Source organism: Danio rerio, chromosome 22 (genome assembly GCF_052040795.2).
Source record: "Danio rerio strain M-AB ecotype USA chromosome 22, GRCz13ab, whole genome shotgun sequence".
Classification (NCBI taxonomy): Eukaryota; Metazoa; Chordata; class Actinopteri; order Cypriniformes; family Danionidae; genus Danio; species Danio rerio.
The window spans coordinates 3,099,674-3,127,209 of record NC_141042.1 but is presented as its reverse complement, the minus strand read 5'-3'; the positions used below and the strand labels follow the sequence as shown (position 1 = coordinate 3,127,209).

Here is a 27,536-nt window from a genome sequence, read left to right as displayed (position 1 = left end):
TTACGATATATATTCAATATAAGTTGTTAATGCTTAATTCAGATTGATTTTATAGCACCGGGTTAAACTTTCTGACACCTTTATGGCAATCAAGTTCAATAAAAATAAATACAGGCCACAACTAAACATTGAGAATGATCTCTGTGTGGCGGTGCTGAAAACATTGTGTCCACAAGTCTTATTATATGAGGTTAATATTAATCATTAATTAATTTTTTATTAAGTCTTTTTATTTATCAGGGGATGCACAGCAGAAGGAACCGCCAACTAGTCAGCATATGTTTTACACAGCGGATGCCCAGCACTCATTAAACAGCAGCAGATCAGCTCATTTTATACTGTTTGCAGCATAAATAATGTAGTTTAAGCAACTACTTTTTTAGAAATCTATAGTTTAAATACCTAATATTCACACAATACAACATTTTGATTGCTAACACATCCATGGGGTATGTAAATAGACAAATCATAAAAACCTAATGAGAATCACAAAGCAATGTTGCTTTTTTGTGTAAAACTTCAAATATCTGCTAAGCAACATTCCTCTTACATTCATAGTTCATATTTTGCGATTCTCCAATCTTTAAAAACGAACACACTAACAGAAACACACAAACACTGAGCTCATATTGTCCTCTCAGAGCTCCTCTCTGCCTGCTGTATTGTTTTGGTCAGCAGACACACAGATAGAGGTGAACTCAATGCAGAAACAAGTCGCAGATTGTCGCTTTAATAAACTGTAAAGTGTGTTTTATTGTTGTGTAAACACGAGAAAAAGCGTCAACGACTCACCTCAGCTCTGAAGACTCGACGCTGAATGAACGCGTCAGTGCTGACGTCATCGCCGCAAGGCGGGAAGATATTCATAAACGCGCCAAATAACAAAACAAAAACAATGGCTAAATACAGAGAAAAAGCGTGAGGTGAAATTACTGTCCTATAATAGAGAACATCATATATAGATCAGTGGGTGAAAATACTGTTTATTAGGCACTTTAAAAGCTAAGGAGCAATAATTAAAAAGCAAACGTAATCCTTCATGGCTGAAAAATACATAAACAATATAAAATGATCTTTTCTTTATGTAACATCAGTAAACAAACGTTTTTACAAAATATTACAAGATGATTAGTAAACCGTAACATTAAAAAAATGACTAGCCTACCAAAAGGCTAATTAAATAAAAACATGTGATGTTGGAATAGTTTTAGAAATAACAAAAGTTTAAATAACTTTTTTTTTCTTAAATGTGTAAAGTTTATCTTTCTGACTGACACATTACAGCACCGTCTGAACCAAACTTAGACAACTGATTCAGTTCTAATGAAATGAGCAACGGGTAATCTCAAGACTTGCTTCGTTTGGGTTGCAGAAGTAAGAATCCTGTCAGATCGTGGTGATGTTTTAACTGACTGAATTATGACTTCTGACTATATATTTGTGATATGTTTGGTCAGCCTAGAACAATGGTCATTACACCATGGGCGTTGCTAGGCCTACTTTAGGTGAGCTGTAGCCCCCCTAAAACTTTGCAATTGCTCATAAACTGCACTAAATTATCACCTCAGTCCCCTAAATTTGATATGAAAACGGTGGCAGAATTTGCCTCCTCCCAGTCTTTTGTTTTTCATTTGATCAGGAAACCACAGCCGTGGACAGCGAGAGATCGAGGTGTGTGTTTGTCAATAAATTGTTAGAATATCTGCTTATTTGCATTTCTTTGATATAGATAACTTGTATCACCTGTATCCCAACGTCACGAAGGAGCCCCCCTAAAATGAAAATCCTAAAATCGCCCCTGCATTACACCATCATGAATGACGTCAACACGCTGTAGTCCCTTCATCTAGTTGACTCGGATGTACGTCATCTATTACATTAGTGTCCACTACTGGCGCAGCATCTGAAAGGGTTTAAATTGAATGCCTTAAACCAAGGGTACCCAAACTCGGTCCCGGAGGTCCAGTGCCCTGCATATTTTAGTTCCAACCCCAATTAAACAAACCAGCTAATCAAGCTCTTTCTAGCTATACTAAAACTTCCAGCTAAGTGTGTTGAAGGAAGTTGGAGCTAAACTATGCAGGTCACCTGCCCTCCAAGGCCGAGTTTGGACACCCCTGCCTTAAACCCTTGAGCACTACAATGCTGTGATGTCACAATTGCATTGCATTCTGGGACATATAAGACATAAACCCTGCAGAGAAACCAGCCCTCCAGGAAGGAGATTGGCGACGTCATGTCTACAGCATGGGTCTCAAACTCAATTCCTGAAAGGCCGCAGCTCCAGTTTTGCTCCAACCGTAATTAAACACAGCTGATCCAAATAATCAAGTTGTTCAAAAAAAGAGTGAATCTATGAAATAAACAGAACAGACTAAAGGAAATAAACATTATATGCAAAAGAGATATATATATATAATTAAATTAAATCAGCGACTCTTATGTTTGGTCTGATTTTAGGCCTAGCAGAGAAAGCGTTGCTGATTGAAAACCTTCTTGATGAAAGATTAACAGCATTACAGGTGACGAATATTAAGAGAATTCAACAGTATGCAAAAAAAATCAAGCTTTGTATTGTGTTTCTTTGCCAGTGACAGGGCATACATCTCCCTCAGGCCTTCAGCGGTGTCCTACATTAATTAATAGCATCCTAATGACACTACAGCAATACAATCCATAAATACTACTCAAAAATAAAGTCTAACAGAGCAATTACTGAAGCATCTAACACGCAAAAATACAGAGACAAAACCATGGTTAGCTTGTGGTCAACTATGGTAATCCTAAATGAATCTAGCTTTGCACATACTAACCATGATAACCAGAGGTCACCAAACTTGTTCCTGGAGGTCCGGTGTGTCCTGCAGATTTTAGCTCCAACCCTAATCAAACACACCTGAACACGCTAATCAAGGTCTTACTAGGTATACTTGAAACATTCAGGCAGGTGTGTTGAGGCAAGTTGGAGCTAAACCCTGCAGGGACACCGGCCCTCCAGGACCGAGATTGGTGACCCCTGATGTTAACTGTAGTAAAACTATGGTCAATACACTGAAACAACAGTTACTATAAAAACACATGGGTTATTTTTTGTTGGAGCATCAGTGCCTCGCTTGAAGAAAAAGCCTGGTTATTACAGTTTGACTTGGTTTATATTCATACTGAAGCTTAAACATGGTAAACATCATCACAATACTGTCAAGACAGCCATTTAAAAAAGTAAACAATTACAATTAACCTACCAAACTCAAGTGTTTTACTGCAAGATGGCCTTGCATAGCCAAATTAAAATCTGATTGGTTTAAGCAATGTAATGTAATGTACAGATGCCTGAACTTGCTGACTCTGAAGGCTCCAGGGAGAATTTTGTCATGCTGGAAACACGACTGCTGAAATTTGATTTGTTAAAACGCTTTAATATAAACATATAATACTAGAAGCAATGCAACCAACAGCAAAGCTATGAAATAAAGAGAACAAGCTATAAGAAATAAATAAATAAAAATAAATAAGTGACTCTGATGTTTGATCTGTTTTTAGGCCTAGCAGAGAACGCTTTGCTGAATGAAGTATATTTAGTTTTATCTTAACACATTCAGACTTTCTCCTTAATACAATTTCACAAAAGCATTCTTTGCAACCAATGTCTATCAAAGTACAACATTGTTCACAGTCAAATAAATAGTGCTAATGTTGATTTCAAGTCACGAATACATGTCATTTCAATCCAATATTCAAAGTACTATGGTAACAATATAGGGAGCATGTCACAAGTTGTCACTGAACAAATGTGTGTATATAAAACCAACTTTATCTTCAGGCTTTGCTGGTTCTGACAGCCAAACCACTGTATAACCACTGTATTTTGCATAATTACGATCAACCACAATAAAACTAAGGCAGCACTTTTGATTTTGCCCCCATTTTTCATAAGCTTGCCGAGATAATCCATACACCTGGCAGGTGTGGCCAGTCAGTATCTGTTTTGAGCACAGAGTCACCTTCAAATAGATTCGATCAGGTTGTTTATTGCGGACTGTAAAATCTTGGTCGACTTCTCCTCAGTGGATGCGTGAGGTTGCTGGATATTGGCTGGAACTGGAACATGCTGTCGTATACGCCGAAACATGCTCAATATGTGACATGTCCAGTGAGTATGCTGGCTATGCAAGAACTGGAAGGTTTTTGTCTTCCAGGAGTTGGATGCGTGAGGTTGCTGGATATTGGCTGGAACTGGAACGCGCCGTCATATACGCCAAAACATCCTCAATATGTGACAAACAGTCAATCGGGGTTGTTTCAAGAGTTCACACTTAGCTGATGATTTATAAAAGCTTGTTTGGCATGCTGTTCCGGGAGAGAGCCCCGAGCTCAAGGACTCCTCGAGTCCGGGGCTTCCTCCCGTTTGGCGGAGCGTGAGAGGAGCCCGAGCTCGGTGGATCACAGAACTCCCCCGCTGCTGTAGCTAAGGGAACACAAGGGTTAGATAAATGCTTGGTTTTTATGTATGTTGAATGTCTTTGGATGGTGGGAGGAAACCGGAGCACCCGGGGAAAACCCACACGGACACGGGGAGAACATTCAAACTCCTCACAGAAACATCCACCGGTCCTAGGGGGCCAGGGCCGGCGGTGTTCTTGCTGTGGGGCTCGCAGTGCTAACCACTGTCGCCCAGTCGGAGGTAAAAGAGGAGGAAAAGGGGAGGAGGGGGGTTTCTTCCAAACGAAGATGAAGTGAATTGAAAACTGTGGTTATTTATAGTAGCTTGGGTCTCGAATGATTGGAGGATACTGATTAGCAAATTCGAGACCAGCCGTGATAAATCATCAGCACGTGATCCTCTCGAAATTAGTTTATGAATAAACTTCACTTATTGCGGACTGTGAAATGTTGGTCGACTCCTCTTCAGTGGATGCGTGAGGTTGCTGGATATTGGCTGGAACAGGAACACGCTGTCGTATACGCAGAAACATGCTCAGTACATGACATGTCAGGTGAATATAGCCGGCCACAGAGGAACTGGAATGTTTACAGCTTTCAGGAATTGTGTACAGATCCTTCATCATGTCGCCGTGCATTATCATGCTGCATGAGCTGATGTTCCTGGATGAATGGCAAAACAATGTTTGCAGTCTGCCCTGTATAGTGAAAACCGAGTGTGAAGTGCTAATTGTGATAAAGTGTGTCCTATTTAGAAAAGATTGGGGTTTATTAACATACTAACAGCTGACTTTCAAATCGGACGTTGATGAATACAGAGCAGAGTTTTCAGGAAGATTAATTTCATTAAAGTGTAAAACTCTTTACTATCAAGGAACTGATTGTGTCTCATTTCCATGAATGTTCAGATGCTTCTTTAGTTGTGCAGACCTTGAAAACGCTCTGCCGCATTGATCACATTTGTGTGGTCTCTCTCCGGTGTGAATCTTCTGGTGCCGTTTCAGTTCTCCAGGTCTAAGAAAACTCCTCTCACACACGAGGCACACATACTTTTTAACACCAATGTGGATCTGCTCATGTTCTTTTACAAGTGACGGACGTGCAAACGTTTTTCCACACACAGGACACGGATAAGGCTTCTCCTTTGTATGAACTCCAAAATGGACCTTCAGGTTTGAAGCCTTCAAAAATCTTTTTCCGCATTGATCACACTCGTGTGGCTTCTCTCCAGTGTGGGTCATCATGTGTTCATTCAGTTGTGATGAATATCTGAAACTCCTCCCACACTGAGCGCATGTGAATGGTTTCTCTCCAGAGTGGATCTTCTGATGTGCAATTAAATACGAACGATGTGCAAAACTCTTTCCGCACTCAGAACACAGATGTGTCTTCTCCTTAGGATTGATGCTATGACTGGCTTTTCCACTATCCTCTTTAGTTACCATCAGGTCTGAAAATTAAGTAAAGAGAACAATTTTAGGAGAGCAATGTAAGTTATGGATGGAAAATGATTAAATCAATGATCAATTTATTGCCATTAATGGTCAATTATTTATCGATATGGTCTCTTGACAACCCTACTGTGTATAAAAAAACTCTTTTTTCAAAGAGTTGAAAAAGTTTACACTAGGAGAGTGACGAGATCTTGTGAGATCGATGTGTCTCAGAGTCTAGCTCCTGAAGCTTGGTTTATACTTCTGCGTCAAGTGACCGGCGTAGCTGTGCATTTATACTTCTGCTGCTGTCTCTGTTGGTCTGCATTAACACTTCCGAAACGCTAGTTGGCAGTGAGGTGTAAATGTTCCTCTGTGTCGAGTTTCTTCGCTGCTGTGTTGCTTTTTCTGAACACTTCCTGGACGTACAAGTGGCTCAAACTCGCTCATTTTGAGGCAGGAACCGGCGGACGTGCAACAATTTTAGCTATGAGGTAAACACAAAACAAAACTTTCCATCCGGAGCTCCTTTGCAGAACTCCACGCTTGTAAACAATCGCTCCATCAGGCTCGTGGTCCCGCCCCGACTCGTCAGCGCTACCAAGCCGACCAATCACAGAGCTTGCTCTACGCGTCGTTGCGACGTGTAGTTACATTTGTTGAGAGGTGCACGTCAGCGACGCAGACGGCCACGGCGTAGGGCTATGCGTCAACGCGTAGGCTGCAGCGTAGCATTTGAGAGGTTTTCTAATCTCCATGTGAAGCTGATTTTCTCCCGATTGCTGGGCAGTGCCAGTCAGGAGAAGGCCAGGCTCTGTGTTGAAAATGCTTGCTGCTCCATTCTTCCTACTCTGAGATGCATAAGCTTTTTCAACTCTGCTAGTAAGTTCCCCCATCTGGTGAACCCTACAGAATTCCTTCAAGGCCCCTAACATTCGACTTGGCACTGGAGGAGCCGGATGCTTGGCCCGTTTGGTTGTCTGGTATGCCCAGTTGGTCAACCCACATTTTGGGGATCGGTGCCTGCTATGCACATCACCACTCAGTGATGCCATATGCTTAGTCAGCATTTCAAAAAATGAGCTTTGCACTTGTTTCAAAGTACTTACGACTCTCTTGTTAATTCTAGTTCCTGTTGATTTAAAGCGTCAGCGGACGTTGGAAGGTTACACGTAACAGATTCAGCAACTTTGTTGCGTTCCATACATTACCCCTTAACATTTTACAACGTTTTGTAATGTGTTGCGACCTGAAAGAGAACATCTCAGTTACTGTCGTAATCCTCGTTTTCTGTCTGAGGGAAAGGAGACATTGGGCTCTATTTTGACGGTCCATGCGCAGAGCGCAAAACGCAGGGCGCAAACGCTTTCAGGGCGTGTCAGGACGCATTTTTGCTAATTTACGGACGGGAAAATCTGCCTTGTGCCGTGGCGCATGGTCTAAAAGGGTTGAGTTTATTTTCTTAATGAGTTATAGGTGTGTTTTGAGAATAAACCAATTAGAGTCTCATCTCCCATTCCCTTTAAGAGCCAGCTGCGTCGCGCCATAAGCACATTCGCTATTTACAGGGCATAAAGTAAGTCTAAGTGGAAAAACTGAGCATTTCACAGTAAACAGTTTGTTTGTTTTTTTACAGAAAACTTAAACAGAGCATCTACAGCATGAGAATGAGAGATAATGGATCACTTTCACTTTCGCTCTTGGATAAGGAAACCTTTACGCACAGACATCAGTTAGTCTATAATTAAATAATTTTGTTTGTTAAGCGCAAATATTCATTTCAAAACTATTTCTAAATTCAGTTCTAATTTCCAGCAAACAAATAAATGAACAATAATAACAAAGTGTGCTCAAAAACCTGAGTTATATCCTAAAACACATGCTGTGCCCCATATGATCTAAAACCTGACAGGTGGGCAAATCTAAGCTTGTTTTTAATAAAACAAATATAAATATGGATATATTAAATAATACTGCTAATAGTAATAACATTACACAAAAGCAAATTGTTATGAATGAACTGAAAAAGCCTCCCGAGATGAAGAAGACATTAAAGCAGTGATTTTTCATATTTATGTAGGCTAGAAAATAATATGTTTTGTAATATTTTAATAATTTATATTTATATCCTATATCTATTCTTATTATATCCTATATATATCCTTAATATTTACATTTTTTCATATGTAAAGATATTTGCCTATTGCTCTCTTTTGTGTATTAAGCAGTGTGTAAGCGAGGTGCAACTCTGCGCCGGAGTTTAGACCGGGTTAGTTTTGGTCTAATGAAAAATCTATTATAGATTCTCAAAATAGCAATGCGCCAGCGGTCCGCCTCAGAACGCCTTCCTTTTTAGACCAGAACGCCTATGGGCGCACAAATGAGCGCTAATGCATTTGCTATTTAAACAGCGCAGCGCAACGCCTCAAAACCACTCTTGCGCCAAGCTGAAACTACCAAAAGACTATTGCGCCTTGCGCCACACTGCGCCAGGTGTATGATAGGGCCCATTATGTCCCACTGCCACAGTCACTGAATTACTAGCTGAATGTGGTTGGCTCCTCAACGGTACGTCTGAAAACTGTATTCATATTGCACTATATAATCACAGAAAAACTAAATATTGTCATATTTTTCCAATATTGTGTAGCTCTGCTATGTAACATTTGACAAAAAAATATATAACACACCTTATGAACTGTCATTCCAGCTTTCAGTTGTTTTAACTGCTAATTTTAGAATCATAAATAATCATGTCTTTATTTCTTAATCTTTCAGATTACACTAATAGAAGACATGAACCCCCATCATAGGTCCCCTTCAGATAGGCATTATCACAATAATCCTAAATATCTTGACCTGAAAGGGCTGAATCTTTAGATGCTCTACTTACTGTGAATGTTTATTGTGTGTTGTCGTAGTGAAGATGAATATGTGAAACTCTTCCCACAAGCAGTGCAGTGATACGGTTTCTCTCCGATGTGAATCCTTTTATGTATATTCAGTTGACTTGTATCATTGAATCTCTTGTGGCAGTGTGAACACTGGTAAGGTTTCTCTCCATTGTGAGCCCTCTCATGTTTTTTCATGGTATTTAAAGCCCTGAACGTCTTCTCGCAGTGTGAACACTTGTAAGGTTTCTCTCCAGTGTGAGCCCTCTCGTGTATTTTCATGGTTCTTGAATACCTGAATCTCTTGTCGCAGTGTGAACACTGGTAAGGTTTCTCTCCAGTGTGGATCCTCATATGAAGAATGAGATGGTAGTTGCGCCTAAAACTCTTTCCACACCGAGTGCAGGTGAAAGGTTTTACTTGATGTTTCTCCTCTTCACTCTTCTCATTTACATCTGAAAATTAAACAAATAATAAATGAACTTGCGTTTGCGAAAGATGTAATATGTGAACAGCCTAAATCAGGGGTCTCAAACTCAATTTACCTGGGGGCCGCAGGAGGCAAAGTCTGGGTGAGGCTGGGCCGCATAAGGGATTTCACACACAAAAAGTCCTCAAATGTCATTATTAACAGTTTTAATTATTTCTTCTGATCATGAAGTGTCCTGAACATTAATAGAACATTGAGTGAAGATTATGAACAGTTCTTCTGAACATGGCATCTTTTGCCTACTTCTTGCTGCCAGAGACTTGACAGCGCTTCTTCTCACAAATCTGAACCACATTTGGCTTTAGAGCGGAAGCAGTTGAGACCCTCAGTATGGCTTGAAGATGATCATCATTAAGTCTAGACCTGTACTTTGACTTATTGAAGTCCTAGGGAAAAAAGTGGGGGAACTCACTCAAAACTTCCATTCCCTCACCTAAAAAAAGGCGTATATATGTATAAATAAAACACCCCCACCCCACTCCAGTCACATCAGTCTGTACCAGTCTGTATCTACCTATAATATATATAAGATGCAGGCTGTAGCTAGGTAGGTGGCAGGCTGCAGATAGGTAGCTAAGTGGCAGGCAGGGGCGGGAACAGCTTACCTTGGTTCTGGCCGGCGCGAGTTCCCTTTAAGTTCCCCTTTAAGTTCCACTTCCCTCCCGTCACAGCGTCTAACAAAGGGGCGGGGCGCGTGGTGACGTTACCGGCACCCCCGCCCCTTTGTTTACCCGGCGGGCGGGGAATGCCAGTGACCGCTGTGAACGGATAGAATCAGCGGAGCGGGGAGCGCTCTCTCTGACATTCTGTCAGTGTACAGCGGTCGGCGCGGGCCACAAAATATTGCAAGGCCGCGAGTTTGAGACCCCTGGCCTAAATGGTTTAAGAGGATGATGTCAATCTCAAAACCACATCAAACATGTATAATTTATCATTGTATACATTCTATCAACTCCGCAATTATCCTAAATAATACAACCTGGATCTTTAGATCATCTACTTACTGTGAAAGTTTATTGTGTGTTTTCGTACAGAAGATGAACATGTGAAACTCTTCCCACAAGCAGTGCAGTGATACGGTTTCTCTCCAGTGTGAGTCCTCAAGTGTGATTTCAGGTTTCTTGAACAGCTGAATCTCTTGTCGCAATGTGAACACTGGTGAGGTTTCTCTCCAGTGTGAGTCCTCTCATGTAGTTTCAGGTATCTTGCATCACTGAATCTCTTGTCGCAGTGTGAACACTGGTACGGTTTCTCCCCAGTGTGAGTCCTCTCATGTACTTTGAGAAGTCCTGAACGTTTGAATGTTTTGTCGCAGTGTGGACACTTGAAAAGTCTCTCTCCAGTGTGGATCTTCATGTGAAGAATGAGATAGTAATTGCGCCTAAAACTCTTTCCACACTGAGTGCAGGCGAAAGTTTTTTTTTTACTTCTGACATGACGTTTCTCCTCATCTTCACTCCCCTCCACCATCACATCTGAAAATTAAGTAAATAAGTTCATGTTAAGAGGTTAGTTTTTAACAGTTTCTTTGGAAAAACTTTGGAAAGAAGTGCAATAATTACTGACTAAAATTCATATGTGCAAACTGTAAATGCTTAGGAGTTAAGGCTGATTTATACTTCTGCGTCAAACGCACGCGTATGCTACGGCGCTGACGTATAGCCCTTCGCCGTGGCCGTCAGCGTCACTGACGAAAAAATGTAACTACACGTCGCAACGATGCGTAGCGCAAGCTCTGCGATTGGTCGGCTTGGTAGTGCTGACGAGTCTAGCCGCGTGAATGGTGCGAGCCTGATGGAGCGATTGTTTACAAGTGTGGAGTCCCGTGAAGAAGCTCCGGATGGAAAGTTTTGTTTTGTGTTTACCTCATAGTTAAAGTTGTTGCACGTCCGCCGGTTCCTGCCTCAAAATGAGCGAGTTTGAGCCACTTGTACATTCAGGAAGTGTTCAGGAAAAGCAACACAGCAGCGAAGAAACTCGACACAGAGGAACATTTACACCTCACTGCCAACTAGCGTTTCGGAAGTGTTAATGCAGACCAACAGAGACAGCGCGCAGAAGTATAAATGCACAGCCACGCGCGTTGCATGCGCCGTGGGTTACGCCGGTCACATGACGCAGAAGTATAAACCAGGCTTAAAGAAGCTCCATCTACTTTAAACGCCGACATCTAGGCAAATTTGTCTAGTTTTGAGTTTGCTGGGGCAGTCTTTCACTGTACAACAGAACCCAAGATCTCCTGTGTCTCTGCTAAGCAGAATAACAGCATCTGTGGTGACCTTTATTATTTATGGAGTTGTTTACTTTGTGTCAATAATGTGTGGAAAGTGCGAGTCGCACTACTTCCTCTTTGTTAAAGGGTCACGAAACACCAAAACACATTTTTTGAGCTGTTGACAGTCATATATGTGTCCCACACTGCTAAAAACACTATTAGGACACCTATATTTCACAAAAAAGTGTAAATTGGTTGTTTTTGCGTTATTTCAAGCAAATTCGTACTTCCGGTTTGAAACGAATTTTTGAAGCTGCGTCACGGTCATGAGATAATAGCGTGTATTCCAGCGTGCAGACTGGACGTCTGTGCCAGAGTGTGTCTTATTACGTCTTACAGTGTGCTGCATTAATGCATGAGTAAGGCTTGGGTCAAACCAATCAGCGCGCTCTATTGTGCAACTTCATTAATATTCATTATTGTCACCGTATTTACACCACAAAGACGCCACGTTGTGTTGGCAAAACAAGCGTGAAGTGTTGCTTTTATAGTTTGCTGCAGTTAAGTTTCGTTTTCATTTTCTCTCTGTGAGAGCTCAGAGTCACGTGTGGATTAAAGGTGTACGTGACGCTCGACAACAATAACTTGCGTGTCTAAGGAGGATTATTGTTTACCTGAGAGCTGTTCTCATCTGCAAACGCTGAGATCCGGATTCGCTTGTAGTCTCCTCTTAATAAAGTCGCGGCTCTAGTTGCTGGTGATTGTCCTGTCTCTACAGATTTGGTAAGTGAGCGACCAGTGCTCTTTGTTTATTCAGTTCGTATTTTATTCGTATCGAACAAACTATTACACCGAGTGTAAACAAGTTAGCACTACAACCAAACTTTAACCTCGTGTAGGATTTTCACCGCATTTAGTGACCGGAATAACACACGCAGCTTTCTGACGCTACCTGCCGTGTGCATCTAAGTTTCCGGGAAATGCTGAGGTTTTTTTTCTCTCATTCGCCGTGCGGTATCAAACATTGCATGAAAAATACACGCTTAGAGCAGTTCCTCGAATCAAATATCTCGTTTGTCGCGAGGGACATGAATGAATACCCTGAATGAAAGAGCCAAACTGCAGTTAAAGTCCACCATTTAATAATTTGGCAAATAATTCGACTACAGATGTCCATGTAAACACAGTCACTTTGTCCCCTGTGTGTGTGTGTGTGTGTGTTTTGACTCTGAAATTCAGCGCGCCCAAATAGACACTCCCACACCAAGCCTCTTTTCTTCCTCCGATACTCCGCCCTAAACAGAGCTGGACACGCCCACTTTTCTGACTTTTTCCAAAGTAGAGAGAAACACCCTGCTGAAACGAGGGGGTTTCATGGCCCTTTAACTTGCGTTTGCAAAAGATGCAATATGTGAACAGCCTGAATGGCTTGAGGGAATGATGAAGAAACCACATCATACTTATATCATTTAGCACATTTTTAATACGTTCTATCAACTCCACGATTATCATAATAGTGCAAAATAGACCTTTAGATGATCTACTTACTGTGAAAGTTTTTTGTGTGTAATTGTAGAGTAGAAAAATATGTGAAACTCGTCCCACAAGCAGTGCAGTGATACGGTTTCTCTCCAGTGTGAATCCTCACGTGTGTTTTTAGGACTCCTGAATGACTGAATCTCTTGCCGCAGTGTGAACACTGGTAAGGTTTCTCTCCAGTGTGGATCCTCATGTGATTATTGAGAATGCTTTTGCAGCTGAAACTCTTTCCACACTGAGTGCAGGTCAAACTATTTACAGCTGTTCCTTTCACTGAAATACTTTCAGTCTCTGATTGGGGTTTTTCTTGATGTTTCTCTTCATCTTCATTCAGTTTTTCCCTCTCCTCCTTCACCATCACATCTGAAAATTAAATAAATAAGTGCACGTTTTTAAGCAGACGTTTCTGTGTGAAGTTTACATGTTCTCCCCGTGCTCGAGTGGGTTTCCCCTGGGTCCCCAGGTTTCCTACCACTGTCCAAAAACATGCAACTTAAGTTAATTGACTACTCCAAATCTGCACCATAGGCGTGCCCCTAGTAACTAGTAATCCCTTAAGAGCAATCACTATCTGTTCATTAGCTACTTCAGCCGGGGAGTTTCAAGATCTACCAAAGCTCAAACTCCACTCTCGCCCTGCAATGGGAGGAAGCCCTAGGCTCGAGGACAGCTTCCAGAACAGCATGCCAAACATGCTTTATTATCAATCATGAGTAATTGGAAGTGTGAACTCTTGAAGTGTTGTTTATCGAGGCGTTCACTTCGTGTCAAAAAGGTGAAAAAGTGCGACTCGCACTACTTCCTTTTTGTATTTGGGATTACAAATGTAAACAGCCTGAATGGCTTGAGGGAATGATGACGAAACCACATCATACTTATATCATTTAGCATTATATACATTCAATCAACTCCACAATTATCCTAAATAATGCAACCTGGATCTTTGTTCAGTGTAATGTGTATTTATATAGCGCATTTTATCGTGTATGGCCATACACCTAAAGCACTTCACAATCATTAGGGGAGGGGGGTTGTCTGTCCACATCACCACCAGTGTGCAGCATCCACTTGGAATAACGCCACAGATTAATGGCGCCAGTGCGCTCACCACACACCAGCCAGTGGTGGAGTGGACAGACAATGATAGAGCCAATTCAGTGGATGGGAATGATTGGAAGGTCATGATGGGTAAGGGCTGATGGAGGGAATTGGGCCAGGACACTGGATTACACCCCTACTCTTTACAAAAAGTGCCATTGGAATTTTAATGACCACAGACAGTCAGGACCCCGGTTTAACGTCTCATCTGAAAGACGACATTGACTGACAGTATAGTGTCCCCTTCACTATACTGGGGTATTAGGACCCAGGTTGAGCGCCCCCTGCTGGCCTCACTAACACCACTTCCAACAGAAACCTAGTTTTCCCATGTGGTCTCTAGGTACTGACCAGGCTCAGCCCTGCTTAGCTTCTTGGGCTGCAGGGTGATTTGTCTGTGGGTGTTTAGATGATCTACTTACTCTGACAGTTTAGTGAGTGTTGTCGTAGAGAGGATGAATATGAGAATCTCTTCCAACAAGCAGTGCAGTGATACGGTTTCTCTTCAGTGTGAGTCCTCTCATGTGCTTTCATGCATGCTGAACCACTGAATGGCTTGCCGCAGTGTGAACACTTGTAAGGTTTCTCTCCGGTGTGGATCCTCATGTGTGATTTTAGGACTCCTGGATGATTGAATCTCTTGCTGCAGTGTGAACACTGGTAAGGTCTCTCGCCAGTGTGGAGCCTTATGTGTGATTTGAGGTTTCTTAAATTATTAAATCTCTTCTCGCAGTGTGGACACTTGAAAGGTTTCTCTCCAGTGTGGATCCTCATGTGATCATTGAGACCGCTTTTGCGGGTGAAACTCTTTCCACACTGAGTGCAGGTCAAACTATTTACTGCTGTTGCTTTCTCTGAAATACTTTCAGTCTCTGATTGGGTTTTTTCTTCACTTTTGACCTGATGTTTCTCCTCATCTTCATTCAGTTCTTCACTCTCCTCCTTCACATCTGAAATTAAGCAAATAAGTTCATTTTAGGAGGCGAGTTATTAAGTCTGTAATCAACAGATAGCGCTCTAGCAGAGCTCAACAGCGCAAGAGGGAGCTCAAGATTTGTCAAGATATTGGTAAGGGAGGCGAGATCGATGTGCAAGTGGTTAAAAATGCTCCACATATTTGAAAAGCCTCATCTGGGCACATTTGTCTGCTTGTGAGTTTTGTCTTTCACTGACACTGAAGGTACAACAGAAGCAGAACCCTGCTAAAAGCTCACTGTGAAACTCCATCTCTCCAGCAGAACACAGCGCTGAACATGTGCTCATTATTATTAATATTATTATGTTTGATGCATTCTAGAGATGAACTTAAAGGTTCAGTTCATATATCTTGACTTCTTTAATGACAAAATTGTAAACAAGAAGTAAAATTAAGGATGCAGTGCAATATAAAATAAAAGGTAACATAAAAAAAACTAAAACGAGTGACCTGTGAACAACCTCACTGTTGTTCAGCCTCATTATTGAAGAGTAATGAATAAACACAAACCTATTAGTTCTTCAGTGTCTTCCTGTTTGATTTTGCAGGGTTCTGGATCACTCATTTTCTCACTGTCCATCAATAAACTCTGTCTTTGGCTTTCACTGATGGCGGCAGAGCTAAAGAATAAAAAGAAAAATCTGATTAGTTTACACAGAGGGACAAATATATCAATGTGGTAGCCAATAATCTGTAGATATGGAGGATTTTAGCAGTTCAGATAATATTCATAAGCCTCAGATGATTAACCCGCATCAAACTATTCAGGATCAGCAGAAGGCTGCGCCGGACCATACGTGTGCTCTTGATGCAGAAGTATAAATCAGCCTTTAGGGTGCACTCACACTAGGCCATCCGAACAGGGCCCAGGCACGATTGCCGATTCATTTTGACAAATGTGAGTGCTCCGAATCAGGCCCAGGTGCAATTCAGTATTTATTAATTTTATTTAGTTTATTCTGTTCTTCTGTGCTAAACACTGCAGGAGTGTGAAGATGCTCTGTTGTTCTGTTCTGTTATTAATATGCTAGCATATGAAAATAAATCAGTATTTTAAAATGCAATATTTAATGTGTCAGACACAAAATAGACAGGTCAATTTGTTTAATATAAAATTAATAATAATCTGACCAGTTAACCGTTAATAACCGAATAATGAGCGGCGGTTGTCCGTTAGCAAAATTAACCGAAATGAGCATCCCTAGTAGCCATTTAATTTACTTTTTCTATGTAAGAGAACTTGATTAAAAAAAAAATTTTCAACATGCTTGAACCATCTACACAATGGAGTTTAGTTCTGTTTGGTTTTTCAACAGTATTTTGTTACAAAGAAAACAGAAGTGATATAGCTTTGGCATTTTTTTTATTTTATATATGGCTATTTATATTGTTAATAATTTGCATAGTTAATATTGTTCTTTGATGTTTAGTTTATAAAGATTTTTCAAATGTTATTTAATAAAAAATAGTTTTAAAAACCTTTTTTTTCCCACCCCCCACGTAAAAAAAAAAATCGTGATACGAACCGAATCATGGGTCAAAAATCGTAATACCAACCGAATCGTGGGTTTGGTGTATCGTTACAGCCCTAGCTGTCATAGTTTATTAAAGATACAACCCCCTCGATGCACATCAGCTGCACCTTTAGCAAACCTCCTAATACCTGTAATACGAGGTCTTTTAAAATAATTTATGAGTGTCAAAAGTAGCTGATCTGTTTGGCAAAACATTTTACTGCGTGTCACTGCATCCCAAACAACTAAAAATAATACAGAACAATATAACTAAAGCATTCTCCACTGTGCTGAGCGATTCTTTTCCTGTTAAACTGAACATCGACATTCAGTATCTATGACCGGTCTAATTTTTCCAGAATGATTTTTTTTTTTTGCATGTGGAGTCCGCTCTGTTAAACGCTGAGGCTACTTCTGTGGCCACTTTGCAGCCACATCTGATCTCTGGTAAAGTAGGACGATGAACCCATTCTTGAGCCTTACTTTGCACTAAATTGACAACGATTAGATGACATATTTTCCATTACATTAAGATTATTATTTACATTAAAATATTTGTTTACAGAAGATGCAAGAAATGCTTAAGTATTATTTACAAGACATGCTAAAATTATTTTACTTTGAAGAGATACTGCTTATTTTCTACTTTTAATCTGAAAAAAATTCCTTAGCATTTTTGTATCCAAAAGTTATTTCAGACAAAGCGTGTTTTTAATTTCAGTTGTTTAATGTTGATGTTCAATAAATAATCATAGATAATAGTGTGTGTTTTCTTCAATTATTTTAAAATCAATAGCCTTCATTCAAACACCTCTCACTTGTAATATGTGAGCATATTTACTGGACAAAGCTTGTCAGTGAAAACTTGTCAGAGGCAAAAAAAAAATAAACTGAATAAAATATTCCTTCATTAATCGTAATAGAATTAAAATGTTCAATTAATCAAGAATTTATTTAATGTCCCAAATCGCCCTGCCCTAACTGCAGACACAGGGTACGGATCTGACTCATTTCAGATACATAAGATACCTTAAAGCAGACATTTCCTAATATTTATTTATCATGAAAATGATCACTGGTGGGACTTTTCTAATGGATAACACCACTGAAGATCATTGTCTTATTGGACATCCATTGTTGTTTTTCTCCGTCACATAAATAAAAATGTGTCGATTTACATACTAAAGGATAAATTTACATACGCCGAATTCTGTTACATCTTCACATCATACTTCATTGCTCAAATCGTTAGAAAAACGAGCACACTAACGTTAACGTTACACAGAAAAACACAAATACACAGATCATTGTCCTCTCAGAGCTCCTCACCACCTGCTGTATTGTTTTGGTCAGCAGACACACAGATAGAGGTGAACTCAATGCAGAAACTAGTCGCAGATTGTCGCTTTAATAAACTGTAAAGTGTGTTTTATTGTTGTGTAAACACGAGAAAAAGCGTCAACGACTCACCTCAGCTCTAAAGACTCGACGCTGAATGAACGCGTATGTGCTGACGTCATCACGGCGAGGCGGGAGCAAATAGGACCGTGAAATACGCGCCAAACTTATAACGGTTTACTAAACAATTGCTAATGTAGACAAGAGTCATCTTAAGTACACATTTTTTGCGAATTTATATCTGCATGTTTGGTTCCTGTGCCTCTTTGGTAGTGTTAAGATGATTTTACTCTATCACGTGAGAGGCGAAAAACTACCATCAATAAACAAACGAGTATAACAAAGTGTTAAAGATGATTAATGAAGAGAAACATTTATAAACGGACTACCTGAAACTAATAAATATAATCATAAACAAGTATATTATATGTATTTGCTATCAGGTTTAAGAGACAACAAACAAGTCAAATAAATCTAGGTTTTCCTAAAAGTTTCTCTTTTCTAAACAGGCACAATCTGTAGTATTTTGATGAAATAGCTGAAATATCTCCCTCCAGATGCTGGGTGTGTGATAATTCAATGTGTGAATCTGCAGTAGTCACATGGCAGGATCTGCAAGGTCCAGTTGTGAGTATAATTAAGCAGAAAACAGAAACACATGCTCATTTTAATCCTAATAAGAGTGAATATTTTTAAGGCAAGAGTAGATGACACAAGAATGAGTGTTGTTGAGTAGTTTTAGGACAACTTTGATTAAAGGATTTGATCCTCTTCAGATGTTGAAGACTGTAAATAATGTTATCCTACATCTGATTATTTATTTCTGTACCTCAATACTGTTAAAACTGTCCAGAAAACCCCTAATAACAGTTTATTTCATGAGTATCTTTGCTCTCTTGTGTTAATTTATGCTTGTGATTTGTTTGTATGTTATGCAGATGCACTCCTCCTGATCAATGAAGAATGAAGAACTCTTCCCAGACAGAGACGTTTAACTCGTATCACAAAACTTATCCCAGAAATACAAAATACTACAATGTCGGTTTTTTCCAGTATGGTGCAGCTCTAATATACATGACTGAGTGATGGTGGCGTGACACACATTTTCAGGAGCGTCCTAAATTTATCCACAAACTTCTCATTTTTTAGATACAATTAAATTCATTAATTTAGCAACTTCACATGCTGATCTCTTCTTCTCCGCTGTTTCATCATGACAGAACCGATGTTGGAAATAATAGTATAAAGGCGAGTGTGTCTAATATAAAAGCCTCCACAGCTCGTGTAAATCAGGCTTAAAGAGAAAGGTATAAAATAATCACTCAATTAATGACAATTGTAGAAGACAAACGCTGAATCCTGAACATTTCAGGAAATGTAGAAATCAATGCAGGTGCATTTAAGTCCTCAAAAATAGACATGTCCAAGAAAAATATAGACATGTGCTAAACTATTAAATCTGATGTTTGTGAAAACACAATGGAGTTTTCCAGACATGGAAAGTAAGGAAGTACAAATACTTTACTGTGCCTAAGTAGATTTTTCTGGAATCAGTACTTTACTCTGCTATAGGTGCTCTAGTGACAGACACTAGAGGCCATGATCTGTAGCCTTCTTGTTAGAGCAACCAACTCCCATACAAAGAGTTGCCGGTTCGATCCCAGCTCGAAGTAGTTTTGCTGGGACAGTCTTTATCCTAAATAATGCAACCTGGACCTTTAGCTGATCTACTTACTGTGACAGTTTATTGTGTGTAATTGTAGAGAAGATAAATATGTGTAACTCTTCCCACAAGCAGTGCAGTGATACGGTTTCTCTCCAGTGTGAATCCTCAAGTGTGTCTTCAGGTTTTGTGAAAAACTGAATCTCTTGTCACAGTGTGAACACTGGTAAGGTTTCTCTCCAGTGTGGATTCTCATGTGATGATTGAGAGTGCTTTTGCAGCTCAAACTCTTTCCACACTGAGTGCAGGTGTGACTTTTTACAGCTTTTCCTGTCTCTGAAGAACTATGTTCAGTCTCTGATTGGGTTTTTTCTTGATGTTTCTCCTCATCTTTATTCAGTTCTTCACTCTCCTTTTTCACCATCACATCTGAAAATTATATAAATAGGTGCAAGTTGTTAACAGTTCCTCTAGAAAGTCTTGACAGTGCAATCATTACTGACTAAAACACACGTGTGGACACTGTAAATGTTTATGAGCATGTGTGAATAAAAGGTTTTGTTGTGCTGATTGTTTTCCATTTGCTCTGTCAAAGTGTCAAACTCCAAATTCACTTTAAACTTCTGAGTGACCGTGATTAGTGTGCGCAAGTAATTAAAAATACTCCAATTACTTTAAAAGCCGACATCTGGGCTCATTTCTCTTTCTTTGAGGAACATCATTGTTAAATATTTCAATAACTTTCTCATGTATTTGTTGGCAAACTGGCGATCCTTAACTCATCTTTGCTCCTAAAGGACTAGACCTTTCTTGGATGCTGCTTTTGTACACAATCATGATTACAATCACCTGTTGGCATCACCTGTTTCCAATCACATCATTATTTCACCAATTTACCTGATCACGAGCCCTGAACTGCTCCTGTCCCAACTATTTTTTAAATGTTTTGCAGGAAAATAAATGAAGAAAAACACATGAAATAATGTTTGTTGTTTTGTCTGTAATGAAATACAAGTCACAGTAAATTTAGAAATCACTACTTTCTGTTTTCATTTGCGTTCTCCATACTGTCACAACTTTTTCTGATTTGGGGTTGTAACTACAACTATAATAATATAGATGAAGCTTTCGCTTTTCATTTGCTCTGTCTTTTCAAACTTTGCCATCACATACTATAGTGATGTAGCCGACAGTGTGTGTAATTAAAAATGCACCAACTACTTTAAAAGCCGACATCTGGGCACATTTGTCTAGTTTTGAGTCTTTCACTGACACTGAAGGTACAACAGAACCCAATATCTTCTGAGTCTCTGTTAAAAAGAATAAGAGGGACCTTTGTTTAACGTCTCATCTGAAAGACGGCGCTCACTGTCAGCGTAACGTACCCTTCACTATACTGGGGCATTAGAACTCACACAGACCTCAGGTTGAGCGCCTCCTGCTGGCCTCACTAACATCACTTCCATCAGAAACCTAGTTTTCCCATGTGGTCTCCCATCTAAAAACCGACTCGGCTCAGCCCTGCTTAGCTTCAGTGATTAGCCAGTCTTGGGCTGCAGGGTGATATGGCTGTGGGTGTTTAGATGATCTACTTACTCGGACAGTTTAGTGTGTGTTTTCGTAAAGTAGATGAATATGAGAATCTCGTCCCACAAGCAGTGCAGTGATACGGTTTCTCTTTAGTGTGAGTGCTTTCATGTGCTTTCATGTTTCTTGAAACACGGAATCGCTTGCCGCAGTATGAACACTTGTAAGGTTTCTCTCCGGTGTGGATCATCAAGTGTGATTTTAGCTGTCCCGAATGACTGAATCTCTTGCTGCAGTATGAACACTGGTGAGGTTTCTCTCCAGTGTGGAGCTTTAGGTGTGATCTGAGGTTTCGTGAAATATTAAATCTCTTGTCGCAGTGTGGACACTTGAAAGGTTTCTCTCCAGTGTGGATCCTCATGTGATCATTGAGACCGCTTTTGCGGCTGAAACTCTTTCCACACTGAGTGCAGGTCAAACTATTTACCGCTGTTCCTTTCACTGTAATACTATCTTCAGTCTCTGATTGGGTTTTTTCTTCACTTTTGACCTGATGTTTCTCCTCGTCTTCATTCAGTTCTTCACTCTCCTCCTTCACCGTCACTTCTGAAAGTTAATTTTAAGAGTTTAGATTTGAACAGTTCCTCTAGGTTTCAAACTCAATTCCTGGACGGCCGCAGCTCTGCACAGAGTCATGAACACCTTAATTAGTTGGATCAGCTGTTTGATCAGGGTTGGAGCCAAACTGTGCAGAGCTCCGGCCCTCCAGGAATTGAGTTTGAGACCTACGCTCTAGAAAGCCTTGACAGTGCAATCATTACTGACTAAAACACACATGTGCAAAGTGTAAATGTTTAAGAGCATGTGTGAATAAATCAGGGTTTCTGCAGATATCATAATGTCAAATTTAAGACTTTTTAAGACCTTTTTAAGACCATTAAGCATTAAATTTAAGACCGATTTTGCAATTTTAAAAACATGCATACACAAAAAGAGAAAATGTTAAATCACAAAACTGGTGGTAAAATAAATGTGTTCAAATTGAACAGTAAAGATGAGTTAGATGCACCATTGAACTACAGAAAAAACAAACAACCATCTTAATGCTGATTTATACTTTCGCCTGGCGCCACATCACGCACCTCACGAAACGGACGAGGCTTTTATACTTGACGTGTTCGCCATTAAGATGTTTTTTTAAATGACAGAGGGCGGTCAAAAGAAACAGACAGTAAAATCAGACGGATAAACAGAAAAGTAGAACGTTTCCGGAACTATGTCATATCATTAATATCATTGAAGATTTTTTGGGGGGCCTCTTTTTTTTTGTTTTAACAAACTTATCCCTCAGGTTTTTCCAAACTTTTACAAAAACTTTCCTTCTTTCCCACTGCTGCTGCAATTTCTAACATTCTATTAACGCCACAATTATCCTAAATAATGCAACCTGGACCTTTAGATGATCTACTTACTGTGAAAGTTTTTCGTGTGTGATCGTAGAGAAGAAAAATCTCTGTAACTCTTCCCACAAGCAGTGCAGTGATACGGTTTCTCTCCAGTGTGAGTCCTCACGTGTGTTTTTAGGACTCCTGAATGACTGAATCTCTTGCTGCAGTATGAACACTGGTAAGGTTTCTCTCCAGTGTGAGTCCTCATGTGTGTCTTCAGGTTTTGTGAAAAACTGAATCTCTTGTCGCAGTGTGAACACAGGTAAGGTTTCTCTCCAGTGTGGATCCTCATGTGTTGCTTGAGACCGCTTTTGCAGCTGAAACTCTTTCCACACTGAGTGCAGGTGAGACTTTTTACAGCTGTTCCTTTCCCTGAAATACTATTATTGGTCTCTGATTGTTTTTTTGCTTCACTTTTAACATGATGTTTCTCCTCATCTTCGATCAGTTCTTCACTCTCCTCCTTCACATCTGAAAATTAAAAAAAGTGCAAGTTGTTAACAGTTCCACTAGAAAGACTTGACTGCAATCATTACTGACTAAAACCCACGTGTGGACACTGTAAATGTTAATGAGCATGTGTGAATACAAGGTTTTGTTGTGCTGATCACTTTTCATTTTCTCTGTGAAAGTTTCTAACTCCAAATACACTTTAAGGGCGTACTCACACTATGCTATCCGAACCATGCCTGTTTCCTGGATTGTTTGAGAAATGGAAGTGCTCTGAATCGGGCTCAGGCGCGGTTCACGTGGCCGGCCCTGGCCCGGTTGAAAGAGGTGTGCCAGAGCGCTGTTTACTTGGGCTTTGGCGTGGTACGCTTGTAGTGTTAACGAAAACGCGTCTGAAAACTGAAGACGAGACGTGACTTTTAAGGGACTGTTTCATATTAATCATTCTAACTGTTCAATGAACGCAAACTGTTTATTAAAGACGCAAACCCATCACCACACCACAGCTGCACCTTCAGCAGACCTCCTAATTCCTGCAGCTCGAAGACTTTATAGTTGTTTATGAGCGTCAAAAGTGGCTGATCTGTTCGGCAAAATATTTGACTGCGTGTCACCGCACATCAAACGACTAAACCGATATAACTAAAGAAATCTCCACTGTGCTGAGCGAGACCGTTTCTTACTGAACAGCGCATCATCGATGACGTAAGCGTGCCCGGGCCCAAATGTAAAGTGAGTGCGGGCCGTCAGGGGAGACAAGCGTACTTCGGCCAGGTTCAAGGCAACTGTACATAGTGTGAGTCTGACCTAAACTTCTGAACGACTGTGATTAGTGTGCACAAGAAATTAAAAATTCTCTAACTACTTTAAAAGCCGACACCTGAGCTCATTTGTCTAGTTGTGGGTTTGCTGGGACAGTCTTAATCCTAAATAATGCAACCTGGATCTTTAGATGATCTACTTACTGTGATAGTTTTTTGTGTGTAATCGTAGAGAAGACGAACATGTGAAGCTCTTCCCACAAGCAGTGCAGTGATACGGTTTCTCTCCGGTGTGGATCCTCACGTGTGTTTTTAGGACTCCTGAATGACTGAATCTCTTGTCGCAGTGTGAACACTGGTAAGGTTTCTCTCCAGTGTGAGTCCTCTCGTGTGATTTCAGGTTTTGTGATAAACTGAATTTCTTGTCGCAGTGTGAACACTGGTAAGGTTTCTCTCCAGTGTGGATCCTCATGTGTTTATTGAAAGTGCTTTTGCAGCTCAAAGTCTTTCCACACTGAGTGCAGGTGAAACAATTTACAACTGTTCCATTCACTGAAATACTATCTTCAGTCTCTGATAGGATTTTTTCTTTACTTTTGACCTGATGTTTCTCCTCATCTTCATTCAGTACTTCACTCTCCACCTTCACATCTGAAAATAAAACAAATAAGTTCATTTTAAGAGGCTTTTTTTTAAAGTTTGTAAACAGCAGATGGCGCTCTAGCAGGGCTCAACAGTGCGTGATAAATTTTAAAAGCCTCATCTGGGCATCTGGGTCTTTCACTGACACTGAAGGTACAACAGAACTTTTGCTGATGTTTGTTGCATTCAATAAGTGTATTTTCTTTGAGCACAATTAAAGGTTTACTTCATATATATGACTACTTGTATTTAAAGGGCACCTATTTTATCCTTTTCAAGATTTAAGATAAGTCCTTTGTGTCTCCAGAATGTGTCTGTAAAGTTCCAGCCCAAAACGCTCATCAGATTATTTATTAGACCTTTCAGAGTTATGGAATTTTCCACTCTGAACACACTGAAGTTGTTTTTGTTGCCTGTGCCTTTAATGCAAATGAGCTAGTTCTCCCCGCCCACTGTTCCCACATGTCAGAGTGTGTCTCCGCCCTGGCTGCGTCAGATAAACAGCACAGTGACAGACATGAAGCAGATCTCACGTAACGTTTGCGAGAAATACTACAGTAAGAACTTTCCCAATGATTATTTGATGTATTAGTCATGGAGTTAATTCAAGCCTTTCTGCAATGATGAGTCACACATGATGTGTCGTTACAAAGCTCATGCACACACACAGTGATAACAAACAAAGACACAGACAGAGCGCGTGCGTTTAACAGCAACTGTGACAGGATACACGTTAATTTCCACTGCTGTGTGGATATCCATTATGTTAATGTACAAAATAAACCTGACTTAACATCCACAATCTGGAATTGAAGCGTTTTCTTTTATAATTGTGCTGACTTAAGGCTCTGGTGATGAATTATAGTGATTTTACCCTCTTTACTTCATTACAAACACGCACTGTTTTAAAAAAGTGTTAAACTTGTAAAGCTCATTCTTGATCATATTTGATGATGACTGATGATCACAGAGAGCTGAACAGATCTTTTAATCCCGATTGCTTTACGCACCTCCTGTCTTGTTGATATGATTACACATGTTACTATGAGACGTGCTAATTCGTGGCTGTCAATCAATTTGGTGTGTGGGCAAAACCACACTCCTACGTCACGTTGCGCTGGGCCTCAAATCAGGAGGAATTTGGATCCTATTTTAACATCAGGAAATTAAAAAAAAAAAAAGACTTATTGTGTTTGTGTCAGCCCAATATGACTGTGGACACACTATACTACACACATTTCTGTTTAAACAACTTTAAAAAGTTGATTTTCATCATAGATGCCCTTTAATGACAAAATTTTATAAATAAAAGGAAATTAAGGATGCAGTGCATAAAAGGTAATATGAAAAATAACTAAAAAGGATGAAGTGTGTAAAGATTCATATGAAGAGCTTAAAGCTTCACAACCTCACTGTTTTTCAGCCTCATCATAGAAGAGTAATGAATAAACACAAACCTATTAGTTCTTCAGTCTCTTCCTGTTTAATTCTGCAGAGTTCTGGATCACTCATCTTCTCACTGTTTTGGCAGATTTCTCTTCTTCCTGATGGTCTGATGCTCGTCTTTGTTGATGAAAATATTCCAGTATTTATAGCTGAACTCAAGGAGGAGCTGCAAAAGAATAAACAGAAAATCTGCTTAATTCACTCTAATGAAATAAAGCAGTATGATAGTTATATATTGTAGATAATACAACAGATGATTATGTAATATGCTCAAGTCTGCTGAAACAGAAAAGTCTGTTATTGGTAGATATGAAGGCATCAGCATGAAGAAGGAAAGGAAAGACAGGAACTACTGACGAAGAGGATTTCAGCAGCTCTAATCATATTGATGAGCGTCAGACTACAAACTGTAAACAGCAGCAGATCAGCTCATTTTATACTGTGTTTGCAGCATGAATAATGTAGTTTAAGCCACTGACATTTTTTAAGAAATCTAGAATATACTTTATTCATACAATACAAAAATTTGACCGCCAACACATACACGTGGTAAAGAAACTGACCAATCCTAAAAACCAAACACAAACTACATTCCCATTACATTCATAGATCATATTTTGCGATACTCCAATAGTTAAAAACAAACACACTGACAGAAAAACACAAACACTGAGCTCATATTGTCCTCTCAGAGCTCCTCTCCGCCTGCTGTATTGTTTTGGTCAGCAGACACACAGATAGAGGTGAACTCAATGCAGAAACTAGTCGCAGATTGTCGCTTTAATAAACTGTAAAGTGTGTTTTATTGTTGTGTAAACACGAGAAAAAGCGTCAACGACTCACCTCAGCTCTGAAGACTCGACGCTGAATGAACGCGTAAGCGCTGACGTCATCACGGCGAGGAGGGCGCGTAACAAAACGGTTTACAAAACAACTGCTAATCAATACACAAAGTCATCTTAAGTGCACATTTTTGTGAATTTATGCCCTGGGTTTGGTTTCGGTGTCTCCATTGCAGAGTAAAGATGTTTTACTCTATCATGTGTGAGGCAAAAAACTACCATCAATAAACAAACAATTTTATCAAAAGATGATTAATGAAGACTAACATTTATAAACGGACTACCTGAAACCAATAAATATAATAATAAACAAGTATATTATATGTATTTGCAATCAGGTTTAAGAGACAACAAACAAGTCAAAAAAATCTAGGTTTTCCTAAAAGTTTCTCTTTTCTAAACAGGCACAATCTGTAGTATTTTGATGAAATAGCTGAAATATCTCCCTCCAGATGCTGGGTGTGTGATATTTCAATGTGTGAATCTGCAGTAGTCACATTGCAGGATCTGCAAGGTCCAGTTGTGAGTATAATTAAGCAGAAAACAGAAACACATGCTCATTTTAATCCTAATAGAGTGAATATTTTTAAGGCAAGAGTAGATGACACAAGAATGAGTGTTGTTGAGTAGTTTTTGGACAACTTTGATTAAAGGATTTGATCCTCTTCAGATGTTGACCACTGTAAATAATGATATCCTTCATCTGATTATTACATTTATGTACCTCAATACTGTTAAAACTGTCCAGAAAACCCTTAATAAC

General features: G+C 39.8%; 3 protein-coding genes and 1 long non-coding RNA gene across 5 annotated transcripts in view; 1 reads left to right on the top strand and 3 right to left on the bottom strand.

Annotated features, from left to right (window-relative positions):
• The first annotated feature begins 221 nt into the window (after positions 1 to 221).
• Positions 222 to 4,245, top strand: LOC141380127 (uncharacterized). Its single transcript, XR_015521668.1, has 2 exons — positions 222 to 2,827; positions 3,033 to 4,245. It is a non-coding gene; the product is annotated as an uncharacterized LOC141380127 (long non-coding RNA).
• Positions 3,532 to 26,801, bottom strand: LOC137487273 (zinc finger protein 91-like). Its single transcript, NM_001447167.1, is given in 7 exon segments — positions 3,532 to 5,890; positions 8,767 to 9,219; positions 10,259 to 10,729; positions 13,018 to 13,371; positions 14,529 to 15,056; positions 15,593 to 15,702; positions 26,775 to 26,801. Coding segments are annotated over 6 exon segments (2,457 nt in total). The 5' UTR covers positions 15,663 to 15,702; positions 26,775 to 26,801; the 3' UTR covers positions 3,532 to 5,309.
• On the bottom strand, positions 17,623 to 26,801 carry LOC103909511 (uncharacterized). The gene is given in 6 exon segments (NM_001447166.1): positions 17,623 to 20,086; positions 21,254 to 21,790; positions 22,657 to 23,103; positions 24,048 to 24,494; positions 25,943 to 26,097; positions 26,775 to 26,801. Coding segments are annotated over 6 exon segments (1,956 nt in total). The 5' UTR covers positions 26,780 to 26,801; the 3' UTR covers positions 17,623 to 19,721.
• The window catches only part of LOC141380121 (uncharacterized), a 46,287-nt gene continuing 45,162 nt past the window's right edge, over positions 26,412 to 27,536 (bottom strand). For both annotated transcript variants that reach the window (NM_001447171.1, NM_001447170.1), the window contains 1 exon segment: positions 26,412 to 26,809. The gene's annotated coding sequence lies outside the window, so the exon portion shown is untranslated.